This window comes from Palaemon carinicauda, chromosome 18 (genome assembly GCF_036898095.1).
Source record: "Palaemon carinicauda isolate YSFRI2023 chromosome 18, ASM3689809v2, whole genome shotgun sequence".
NCBI classification, from domain to species: Eukaryota; Metazoa; Arthropoda; class Malacostraca; order Decapoda; family Palaemonidae; genus Palaemon; species Palaemon carinicauda.
This window is the reverse complement of record NC_090742.1, coordinates 18073205-18084804: the sequence shown is the minus strand read 5'-3', so window position 1 is coordinate 18084804 and position 11600 is coordinate 18073205. Positions and strand designations below refer to the sequence as shown.

General features: G+C 35.4%; 1 protein-coding gene across 1 annotated transcript in view; it reads left to right on the top strand.

Annotated features, from left to right (window-relative positions):
• The first annotated feature begins 293 nt into the window (after positions 1 to 293).
• The window catches only part of LOC137656994 (very long chain fatty acid elongase 7-like), a 19874-nt gene continuing 8567 nt past the window's right edge, over positions 294 to 11600 (top strand). The window contains exons 1-2 of the mRNA XM_068391342.1: positions 294 to 580; positions 9146 to 9281. Coding sequence (XP_068247443.1) covers positions 9215 to 9281 — 67 coding nt within the window. The 5' untranslated portion in view covers positions 294 to 580; positions 9146 to 9214. The remainder of the gene's footprint in view (positions 581 to 9145; positions 9282 to 11600) is intronic.

Here is an 11600-nt window from a genome sequence, read left to right as displayed (position 1 = left end):
CTGTAACTAAACAATTAATACATTTATTTTCATACATATTCGCTAATTACAATGTAAGCATATACTCGGACCATATTTTTTCAGGTATTTTCCTATTTATTCATTTTTTTTCCCGCGCGAAACCATGAACAAGTCTACGGCAACTAACTCAGAACTCCACCACCTGCTCCCCCCCCCCTACCCCGCTCTATCCCCCACCACCCCCTCCTGGGTTGGGCAGGATGGGTGCTTTGGGGGATTGGTGGAAGGTCTCACAAATCTCAAGGCGGCTTTTTCGACTTCTTTGCAGTCGATGAGGTCGACAGCGTTCAGACTCGACGGTCAGTGTTCGTTTGCAGCCCATCGAGACGGATCAGGAGAAATAGCAGAGTGCCTCAGTGCTGAAAGAGGGAATTACCCAAAACCCATTGGCAGTATACAAACACTGGCCACTGCTGTTTGCAGTGTTACTTTCCCCCATCACTGACTGTTTCTCCCGGTTAGCCACTTCTTCTCATGACTGTCTAAGAGCCTCTGCTTACTCAGGCTCTCCTCTCGAACACGTGGTGGTTGTTAGTGGGGATTCTTTTGGTGTCGTTCGGTGAGTGCCTCTATTTCTGTCTTATCCCTGTGTTGTTTCATTTCCACTCATGCTCTCAGTTCTTGACATGTTCCCATACTCTTGTTTTATCAATAACTTTAAGTAAATCTTTAAATTACTTTTGCTGGCTCGAAAAATACATCGAAGTACCCTTCGGGAAAAACAAACATCATTTCATATGCAAACATCATTTACGTAAATAATTAACATCTAGTCGTAAAAAAAACTGCAAAAACATGCCAATTCACATTACATATAGCCGGCATAATAGAATTAAAAAAACTGGCAAAAGGAAATAGTTTGTACATAGTCTATCGACTGTTATAAAACTTGATTGAACATTAAGATAAACTCCCTCTAACAAAGCATCCATGAACAATTGTTCAAAACACTCATAGTCAAGACAGTAAGTGACCTTAAGAGTCCTCTATGAAATCCAGGTCACAGCTTATCCTTCATGAAGACACTTAAGGCCAAATACCTCTGATAAAACTGGTATTTAAACTGTTAGACCTACTGCCCCGAAAACCGACTCAAGCTCATCATTATTATTATTATTATTATTATTATTATTATTATTAGCTAAGCTATAACCCTTGTAGGAAAGGCAAGATGTTATGGGCCCAAGGGCTCCAACAGGGAAAAATAGCACAGTGAGGAAATAAAACGGAAATAAACAATATCAGGAGAAGTAATGAACAATTCAAATAAAATATTTTAAGAACAGTAATAAGATTAAAAAAAGATCTTTCATATATATACTATTATAACTTATAAAAAAAACAAGAGGAAGATAGATCAGATAGAATAGTGTGCTTGAGTGTACCCTCAATGTCACAAATTCCATTAACAAAACCAAATTATTTAAGCAGTAGATCATGAAACGCCTCGTCTCGATTCAAACATCGCTGCTTTCAAAATATTGAATGAATTCGTCAGTCGTATGCCTAGACGCCACTTAAATTCTTAATAGAGTTGATATATTTGTCATTCAGTCTGGGATAAGTAAGTGAAAATTTCATTGCTCACCCAGCTGTTATTAAATCAATTTTCATCATTTATCAAGATACAAAATATCTTGATATACTAAGAAGATCCTAGACTGTAGGCCTATCTCTCAATTTATTTCAGTATACATAAAAAAAAATAAATAAAGACTCACAGGATCTTGAATGGTACCTTAGTATATCAAATGACAGAAAGTTATTAGACTTTACCACCTTTTATTACTTATATTATTTAACAATTAACAACTGGACACTTCGGGCCAACTATTCTTTCCTCTACCATTACTTCAAAAAGGAATTTTCGTTTTAATTTTCACCAGATTTTTCTACTATGTTTTCTACTTAACGTTTCAACTTATTTCAAATGGTTTAGTACTGTACATGTACTCGTATCAACGCAAATGTTACTACACCCGTTTTCTTTAGCTAAACTTCGATACCCAAACTTAAATAATTTAATAGTTAATAATTATACAATAAATGGAGGATCGAATTAACAAACCACACAGTTTCATTAGATATGAAACAAGTTTCATTATTTGTTTCATTAGATATAGGCCTATAATAAACATATCGTAAATCAATAATTCTGACAAACCAACTAAAAGTAGGTAACGGACTGACCGATCGTGTCACAAAAAATGTACTTTGAGGTTATATCTCGATTTTGTAGGCAAAAAACTTACCATAAAAATAAGTATAACATTGTACGATATAAAAAATATGATAAAAACTCATCCAGTCTACTTACTATGAAAGGTCTTCCGGTAGCCCTAAGCTCAATATCGTTAGTAAAGGTAGTTCCAGTTACAATCGCCACTTGAAAACACTTGACAAATTAGATGGAAAAGTAGCACAAAATTCCTGATTTTATTTATAAATATTACAACGATGCTGGAAACTAAGGTTCGGGGCACCAAACGTCTTTAGTTCAGTAAGTCTAAAGATAAACTGATACTCTACTGCCTGTGTATTTCAAACCCCAAGCGAAACGGAGTATCAAAACACAAGTCCATCCACCAAACCTAATAATTACAGTTTTGAATTCGCATTAATACGTCTTAAATACCTCGCCTTAATACAAATAAACATCCATTGACATTAATGAAATATTCCTTGTGAATTATTCTATCGTTTCCATATTCAAAATATATCAATACAATTTAATAGGTCTAGGTCTTGTTTCCCGTGAGAGTCACCGTTTAAAAAATAACTCATTTATATTAACAAAACTCATAATGCAGTCAACATTGGTTTTACTTATGTTACAGGAAGAGATCATGTGCAAATTGGTGAGATGTACAACATAACAAAATGTGCTGAGTAGGTAGCCATGTGTCCCACTTGTCTGCCTATTCAAAACCATGCAGTCGAACTCTAATGTCACGATTCCCATGATTGCAATCTTAATTTTATATTGATACTAAAGTGGAGATTCCATGTATCACACACACATATTGTCGATCGATCAGGAAAATTAAACATTTCATTTAGTAGGCACTAAATAATTAAACACCAATAAAGTCAGAAGCTGTTACAATACCGTCTGCTTAACGTCCTTTGGACAGAGCGGTGGAATAGCAATTTTTGCGCATAAAATATATATATATATATATATATATATATATATATATATATATATATATATATATATATATATATATATATATATATATCTCGAAAACCTAGTATAAAAATTAAAAATAACCATTAAATCTGAATTATTTAATGTTGACCTCTTTAGAAACAAGCCATTCGAAAAAGTGAACAAATGAGTATCATATGTGACAAGTCGTCGTCCTTCATGTCTAGTGTTTCCTGAATTTAGAAATATTGACTCTCTCTCTCTCTCTCTCTCTCTCTCTCTCTCTCTCTCTCTCTCTCTCAGGGCAAAGGCCTAAGACATAATACTATCTTTATTCATGTCTGGGATTTGACCAGTTTTCAACATCACGCTGGCCAGTGCGAAATGGTGTTGGTGGGATTTTCGTCTGATCGTTCACAGCAAACCAACCTAGTACAGTTTTGTTAATCATGCCGATACACAACCCTTTCACTTCGTTAAAATTAATGTAAACCCACTTAATCAGCTTTTCACGTACCGTGTATAACAAAAACCCACCAAACAAACTCTCCACGCATGCGCAAATAAAACTTCCTCTTTTGAAAAAACAAACACAACATTTGTTGAACATTAGTAATCAGTCGATGAGGAATCTTATAAATACAAATATGGAAAGCTGAACGAACCACGAAGAACCATTGGCTGGAACTCCATCTAGGCGTTCCATGCATACAAAAACTTGGGTCTAGAGCTAGAAGAATAAATTTAGAAGAAAAAAAAAACTGGCGTAACTGCAGTTTTTGAATGTTTGAGTGTAAGCCAAGCAGGCAACAATGTCCAAGGACACCGAGACACTTTCATCTTCAGACGACGAGTCGTTAAACGTTTCCTGAAAAAAGGAGACTCTTGGTATTTCAGTGGCCGGAGTAGCCTATCAGCTTCGTAGCTACGGCCAGTTTTTAGTTTAGTTTTGTTTTGGTAATAAAAACGGGTACTGTGCTATTCCTTACGGCCCAGATTTAGTCGTGGAGACGGTCTTGTGTGAGATTAAAGGAGGAACTACTAATCTCTCGGTCTCTTTTAAGATAAAAACGAGCTTGAAAACACGTTCTTTAGACATAAAATAAGAAATTGAACTATTGAAATCAGGGGCGCGTCCATTAAAGCAAGAACTCATCACGCTAGCCTAGACCTAACTCTGAATGGTATGGTAATTTTACAGGGGTTAAGGGTGTCACTTGTTCCTTATTTGATACAAGATATTCTTGAATCATAGCACTAGAATTTGTAAGTCGAATATTCATGGTGAGAATTTATATCAAAAGCCATTCCCTTTAAGAACAAACTTAATGTTAACAACTTATATTTACAAGTGGAAGAGAAAAAGAAAATGACAATCATGAATAAAACTTAAAAGGCTTTTGCTATATTAAAGACGTACAGAGAAGAGTTGATTGAGGAATTCTGATACCAAGGTTACTGCGAATTTTTCTACAAAGTTAGAACTTCATTCACAAGATTTTCGAGAAAAATTAAAAGATGTATAAATATAAACTTGAATTTTTATTAAAAAAAAAAAAGAAAAAAAAATTCACATCAGCCTTTAGACCAACACCAAGTCCTGATACTCTACAGGAGGGTAAAGACGTCAGTGCAGCTCATGCGGTGAACTGTAGTCATTACCTAGCTGCACCCACTGTATAGCTTTTTACTGTGCCTCCTTTCTATCTTTCTTTTATCTTGCTGGCTAACTTTCTTCACTGAATGGTCTCCCCTGCCCCGGCGCAGTTCCATACTAGAGTAATTGTAAGTCTAATAAATATGCCAATAGTCCAATTACAGAGTTATTCATCAATGGTTTCTGTGAAACTACATTGATTCGCCTGAAGACCAATACAAATTTCTTTCAGTGACTTAAAAAAATACTAACTTGTCATCTATATACATTATCAGTGAGTGTACGCGACCCGTCAAAAGTGATTTTTAAATATTTAGATAGATATTCACACACAGACCCAACCCTTCCCACCCTCTCCCATTTCCCTAACTACAACTCGGTGGTTCGGTAATTTGTTGAAGAGTCTGGTTTCCGAGTGTACCCCTCGGGGTAACCCTTATCACCAGGGTATGACAACTTCTTCTACCTGAGCGTGACAGGACAGAAATAATATATGTATATATATATATATATATATAAATTATATAAATATATATATATATATATATATATATATATATATATATATATATATATTGAGAGAGAGAGAGAGAGAGAGAGAGAGAGAGAGAGAGAGAGAGAGAGAGAGAGAGAGAGAGAGAGGCACGTGCTCTTTATTATATTAGGAGATGGTCACCAAGTGTTCTCTCCGAAAGGTCATATTATTCAAACCTATTCCATTATTAGCATTGTTACCTTTTTACTGATACCTAACCTAATTGTTCACTGTATACACACACACACACACACACACACACATATATATATATATATATATATATATATATATATATATATATATATATATATATATATATATATATTAAGACAAGATTGGTATTTGGAAACAAATAAAAAAAAAGTTTAGTGGACCACTTTTAGAAACCATATCTAGAAATAATTTTATTTTGGGGAATCTAAATTAAGAGTTTTTTTTTTCCAAGAAGAATCATATGTTAGCGTTCTTAAAAACAGTGAAGGCATATGCTGACTAAAGTCCCTTTAAAACCCTCAATTATAAGAAAATAAATATAATTTTGTTATATTCATTCTTCCAACAGAACGCTGATATAATTCCAATCGCTGATATATAGTTCAGTAACTGTTTTTATTTTCTCGATTGGAAGAAAGTTCGTTCAAGATAAACCCAATTAATCAAGAAACCAAGATTATCTTGAAATCGGTGTCTTTGTTTATTAGTTATTAATACCTCTTAACCAGCCAAGACCGATAGCCATTTAGGCAAAAGTATGCCTAGTGCTTAGCCATAATACCTATCATGAAATATTGATTTATTTTATATCTTATGTATATTTTGACCCCGTGGGATGAGGTTTACGTCATCAAGGTCTTCCCACTCTGATATGACTCATGTACCACACGTGTTTCATACACACTCGTACATTGTAACGGTTTTCATTTTTTACCCTATCGCTCGCTCTTAATGCACCGTTAATAGACCAACATGCGTTTTCACGCTAGCACAAGCTTTATTCCATTTGCATTTTGTGACGTTCTTCCTCGCAATTAGCTGTATATAAATTATATGATTGTTTAATAAAGTATAGTTGCATTCACCACACCTCTCAGTTACAACCTAACTGCCCCCTCGGGCTCACATTCATATTGACGGAGCCAAAGACACTTACATTTTTTTTATTTTTTATTAGCTCTTATCTTTCTCCAGCACCGGTTGATTAACTACAATGTAGGTAGTAGGTTGACCAAGGCACCTTTCAACTGTTGATATACTACCGCTAGAGTTATCAAGAGCACACTCATGCACACTATTCTACCTGCTTCCTTATTTCCTTTCCTCACAAGGCTATTTTCTCTGTTAGAGCCATTGTGCTTGAATATTCTGCTTTTCCAACTAGGGTTGTACCTTAGATAATAATAATAATAATAATAATAATAACTTGGGAGAAGATGGAGTTTTGGGAACCAATAACTGTCCCTCCTCGTCCATCTTGAGAGAGAGAGAGAGAATTGCACAAAAAAGATTTTAAAAATAAACCTGAACACTAATCTTGCGAACGAAATGTGGGTAGGTTACCCCGTAGACATTTTCATAAATTTCTGAATTCAAGCAGCAAGTGAAACTCATACTTTTAGTAAAACATGCTTAATAATTTAGATTCATATTCCTATGGAGTCGTTGATAATTCTAGATATATTGGCTAGCATCTACAGTGAAAATTTGATGCTTGTGCATGTCTCCTGTATATAATCAAAAAGTAACTCGTCAAAAAAAAAAGTTACAGCGAAAACAAAAATTTCCGAATAAGCGAGTGAGGCTCTCTCTCTCTCTCTCATAAGGTATTGGCTCCAGCAGGGAAATGGTCCAGTGCGAAAAGGAAATAAGGAAACATAGAATAGTGTGCCCGAGTGTAACCTCAATCAAGAGAGCACTCTTAACCCAAGACAGTGGAAGGCCATTATAGAGAATATATGGCGCTACCTATGACTAGAAAAGAATGGTTTGATTTAGGAGTGTCCCTCTCCTAGAAGATCTACTTACCATAGCTAGAATGTCTCTTTTTACCTTTACTTAGTGGAAAGTTGCCACTGAACATTTAGAGTACAGTAGTTAATCCCTGAAGCGAAGAAGAATTCTTCGGTTATCATAGTGTTGTCAGGTTTAAAAGTTTAACAGTCGCTCATGAATGGCAGAGGCAAGGGACAGTGATATTGCCTTAGCAAGCAGGACAATGCCCTAGAGACTGACCATATATGATCAGCGCCCAAGCCCCCTCTCCACCCAAGCTAGGACCAGGCAATGGCTGCTGATGATTCATTAAATAGACCTATAGGCTCTCCCAAACCTAAGCTCACAAGGATGGTAAGGTTCCAGACACTAAAGGCACCAACAAGTCTGAGCGGGACTCGAGACCCAGTCTAGCAAACACCAGGCAGATACGTTACCAATCAGGATTCAGGCCACAACAACTGACTCCCATAATTGGCTCTTGCGGAGTGATTTGGTACATGACTGAGCGATTCATGCTCGTTATCCATCTTTTTTCCCGTACGATTGTAGAGATTTTTTGGGTGTAAATATAGAATGCTCTCTCTCTCTCTCTCTCTCTCTCTCTCTCTCTCTCTCTCTCTCTCTCTCTCTCTCTCTCTCTCTCTCTCTCTCTCTCTCTCTTTTATTATGAAAAAGTTTCTAAGAAAAAAACTGATAGCTTGGCACAGGACCCGCTGTTAAGCCAAACTTTATATTACTCTAGTAAGGGATATATATATATATATATATATATATATATATATATATATATATATGTGTGTGTGTGTGTGTGTATGTGTGTGCGTGCATGTGTGTGTGTAAGAGAGCAAAGAAGAAGCAAGTAATTCTTTTTGTTAGCACCTGTCTTCAGATCTAGATTCACATCGCTTAACTGGATTGCAATTTCGAGCCAAATAAAACCCTTCATTAACTCGAGCAATTACGATGTTTAGTCTCTCAATAGCGAAGTCAGGGAGTTGAAATATATTCTTTTTATTTAAGTTACATTGAAAAAATAAGTAATGGGATGTTGGATTAAAATAAATGAAAGGTGGATTATATCTTTTGGAGGTTGCTATGGATTGGGATACCCAAAACATGAAATTAAATTGGGCCTCAAGACCAAAAGAATCTAGCAACTGGTGTCTATTTGGTAATATATATATATATATATATATATATATATATATATATATATATATATATATATATATATGTGTGTGTGTGTGTGTGTGTGTGTGCCTATACTGTCTATATTTGCATGTGTATATATAATATATATAATACATTTACAATATATTTATGTATGTACATATATATATATATATATATATATATATATATATATATATATATATATTATACACACACATATATGTATGTATACATATATATATACTGTATATATATATATATATATATATATATATATATTATACACACACATATATGTATATATACATATATATATATATACTGTATATATATATATATATATATATATATATATATATATATATATATATCTATTAGGCAGGAAGATGGTAGTTGGTTAAGATTTGCTCTAACTCACTGCAAAACACGGGCTCTTGCTGTGGCATCAGCCTTTATTTTGAGTAGGAAAGCAAAAGAAATTACAAGAATATATGTTCAAAGTTCGTTTAGAACTTTTGTAGTATAAAATTGGCTATATTAATTAAATTCATAAATAAAACAAGAGTATACAACTGGCTAATATGCATAAACTAGTTTTCTATAACACTTTCAGATCACCACTAGTCACGAGATTGAAAATAAACGCGAACTGGCAACCGTCACCGTCTCAACCACCACCAATATGGGCGCCGACGAAACTCGCCAGCCGCAGCAGGCAGTTGGTTCGACTCCCGGAGACAAAGAGAAAGGTTAGAACTTAATCTCTTTTGAACGAAAGGTCCACTGGAGTAAGAGTACCAAATTCATGTTTTGTTTTATCTTTTTCTTATTTTGTCAGTCATTTTCTTCACAGTAAGTATAAGACCATTTTAAATTTATTTGCTCTCATGGGCAAAAGACAATAGCATTAGGAGTCTCTTTTTCATAGCTCTGAGTTTTTTATGATCATTTGTCAACTTCTGAACAACAGGTAAACTCCTTGATTATTATTATTATTATTATTATTATTGTTGTTGTTGTTGTTGTTGGTGTTATTATTACTTGCTAAGCTACAACCCTAGTTGGACAAGAACGATGCTACAAGCCTAGTGGCTCTAACAGGGAAAATAGCCCAGTGAGGAGAGGAAACTAGGAAATAAGTAAATTAACAAACAAAATAAAATATTTCAAGAACAGTAACATTAAAATAAATATTTCATATATAACTATAAAAAAATTTTAAAATAAGAGGAAGAGAAATTACATTGAATTGTGTGCCCGAGTGTACCCTCAACCAAAAGAACTCTACCCTAAGACAGGTGGAAGACCCTGGGATAGAGGCTATGGCACTACCCAAGACTGGAGAACAATGGTTTAATTTTGGGGTGTCCTTCTCCTGGAAGAGGTGCTTACCATAGCTAAAGAGTCTCTTCTACCCTTACCAAGAGGAAAGTAGCCACTGGACAATTATAGTACAGTAGTTAACCCCTTACGAGAAGAATTGTTGGGTGAATGAGGACAGAGAAGAGTATGTAAAGAATAGGCCAGACTATCCGGTGTGTATGTAGGCAAATGGAAAATGAACCGTAACCAGAGAGAAGGATCCAATGTAGTACTATCTGGTGAGTCAAAGGAGCCCATAACTCTCTAGTGGTAGCATCTCAACGGGTGGCTGGTGCCCTGGCCAACCCACTACTTCTGAACAACAGAAAAACTCATGGATGACCCTAGATCAGTTCAGTACTTCACGGACAGCAACCTGATTAAAAAAAAAAAAAAAAATAAATAAAAATAAAAAAGTCCCTCTGTTAAGACTTTCAACTGAAAATTACCACAGATTAGCAACCAAGAGGACCGTGAACCTTGACTCTCGACAGTTTTCAGTTTAATACGATTGCCTTGTGTGGAACACGGGATCTTGCGACAGTTTCCGCAGGAACTGGCCTGTAATGACCGCTGAAATTTAGAAAATATCACTCGTCAGCACTGTTGCCGCCGATCAAGTCAGGAAACGTGACCTGAAAAAAATAGGTCTACTTGGCTTAGCCAATGCGTCTCGTATTATTGGAGGCATATAAACTCGTACATGTGTATATTCTACATGTTATACGTATGGGCAGGCATGCATGCATGTGTGCGTTTGCCAATGAACACAAACACACACACACACACACACACACACATATATATATATATATATATATATATATATATATATATATATATATATATATATATATATATATATATATGTGTGTGTGTGTGTGTGTGTGTGTGTGTGTTGCACAACTGGCGATAATATTATTATTACTAGCCAAGCTACAAGCAGGATGCTACAAGCATAAGGGAATCAATTGGGAAAGCCAACATTTCCTCACGATTGGGGGATTCCCAAGAAATCTTAAAAGGCTTCCTCAAAAAACCAGTTTTGTGTGCAATTGAGAAAGAAATAGTCTACTTGTGTTTTTCAAGAGTAAATTCGTAATCAAGACTTGCATCTATAAGTTTAAGATTGTATACGGTGTAATGCAAAGATCTGGTGGTCAAGGAGTCATTGTCCTCAAAATAGTTGATTTTCTATATATTTGTGAAAAAACCAGAGCTGAGAGAAATGCTGTCCCCGGGCTAGATGACGGCAAATCTAATGGAGGAGTTTATTCTTGAAGATTGGCTTTTCATAGAACGTCCAAAATACATAATAACAAAATGAACATAGACCTATAGTGTTTGTTTCCATATGTGAATGCGTGTAATACATGTATTTTTTGCGTGCATAATTTGCCGGCAAAAAGTAACCTTTGTAGAAACTAGTTTGACTATGAACCTGAACAACCCTGTAAATTTTAGGTGACCTTTGGCTGACTGACCTTGGCCGGGATCATAAATCTCGACTCAGGAAGAAATGGCTAAATGTGGCCTTATGTCTTTATGGTTTATTTGACTTGTTATAAGTTGTTAGGCCGAGAGAGAGAGAGAGAGAGAGAGAGAGAGGAGAGAGAGAGAGAGAGAGAGAGAGAGAGAGAGAGAGTCCACTCAGATTTGCATCACGAACCTAAGGCACATAAGCTACTGATTATTATTATTATTAT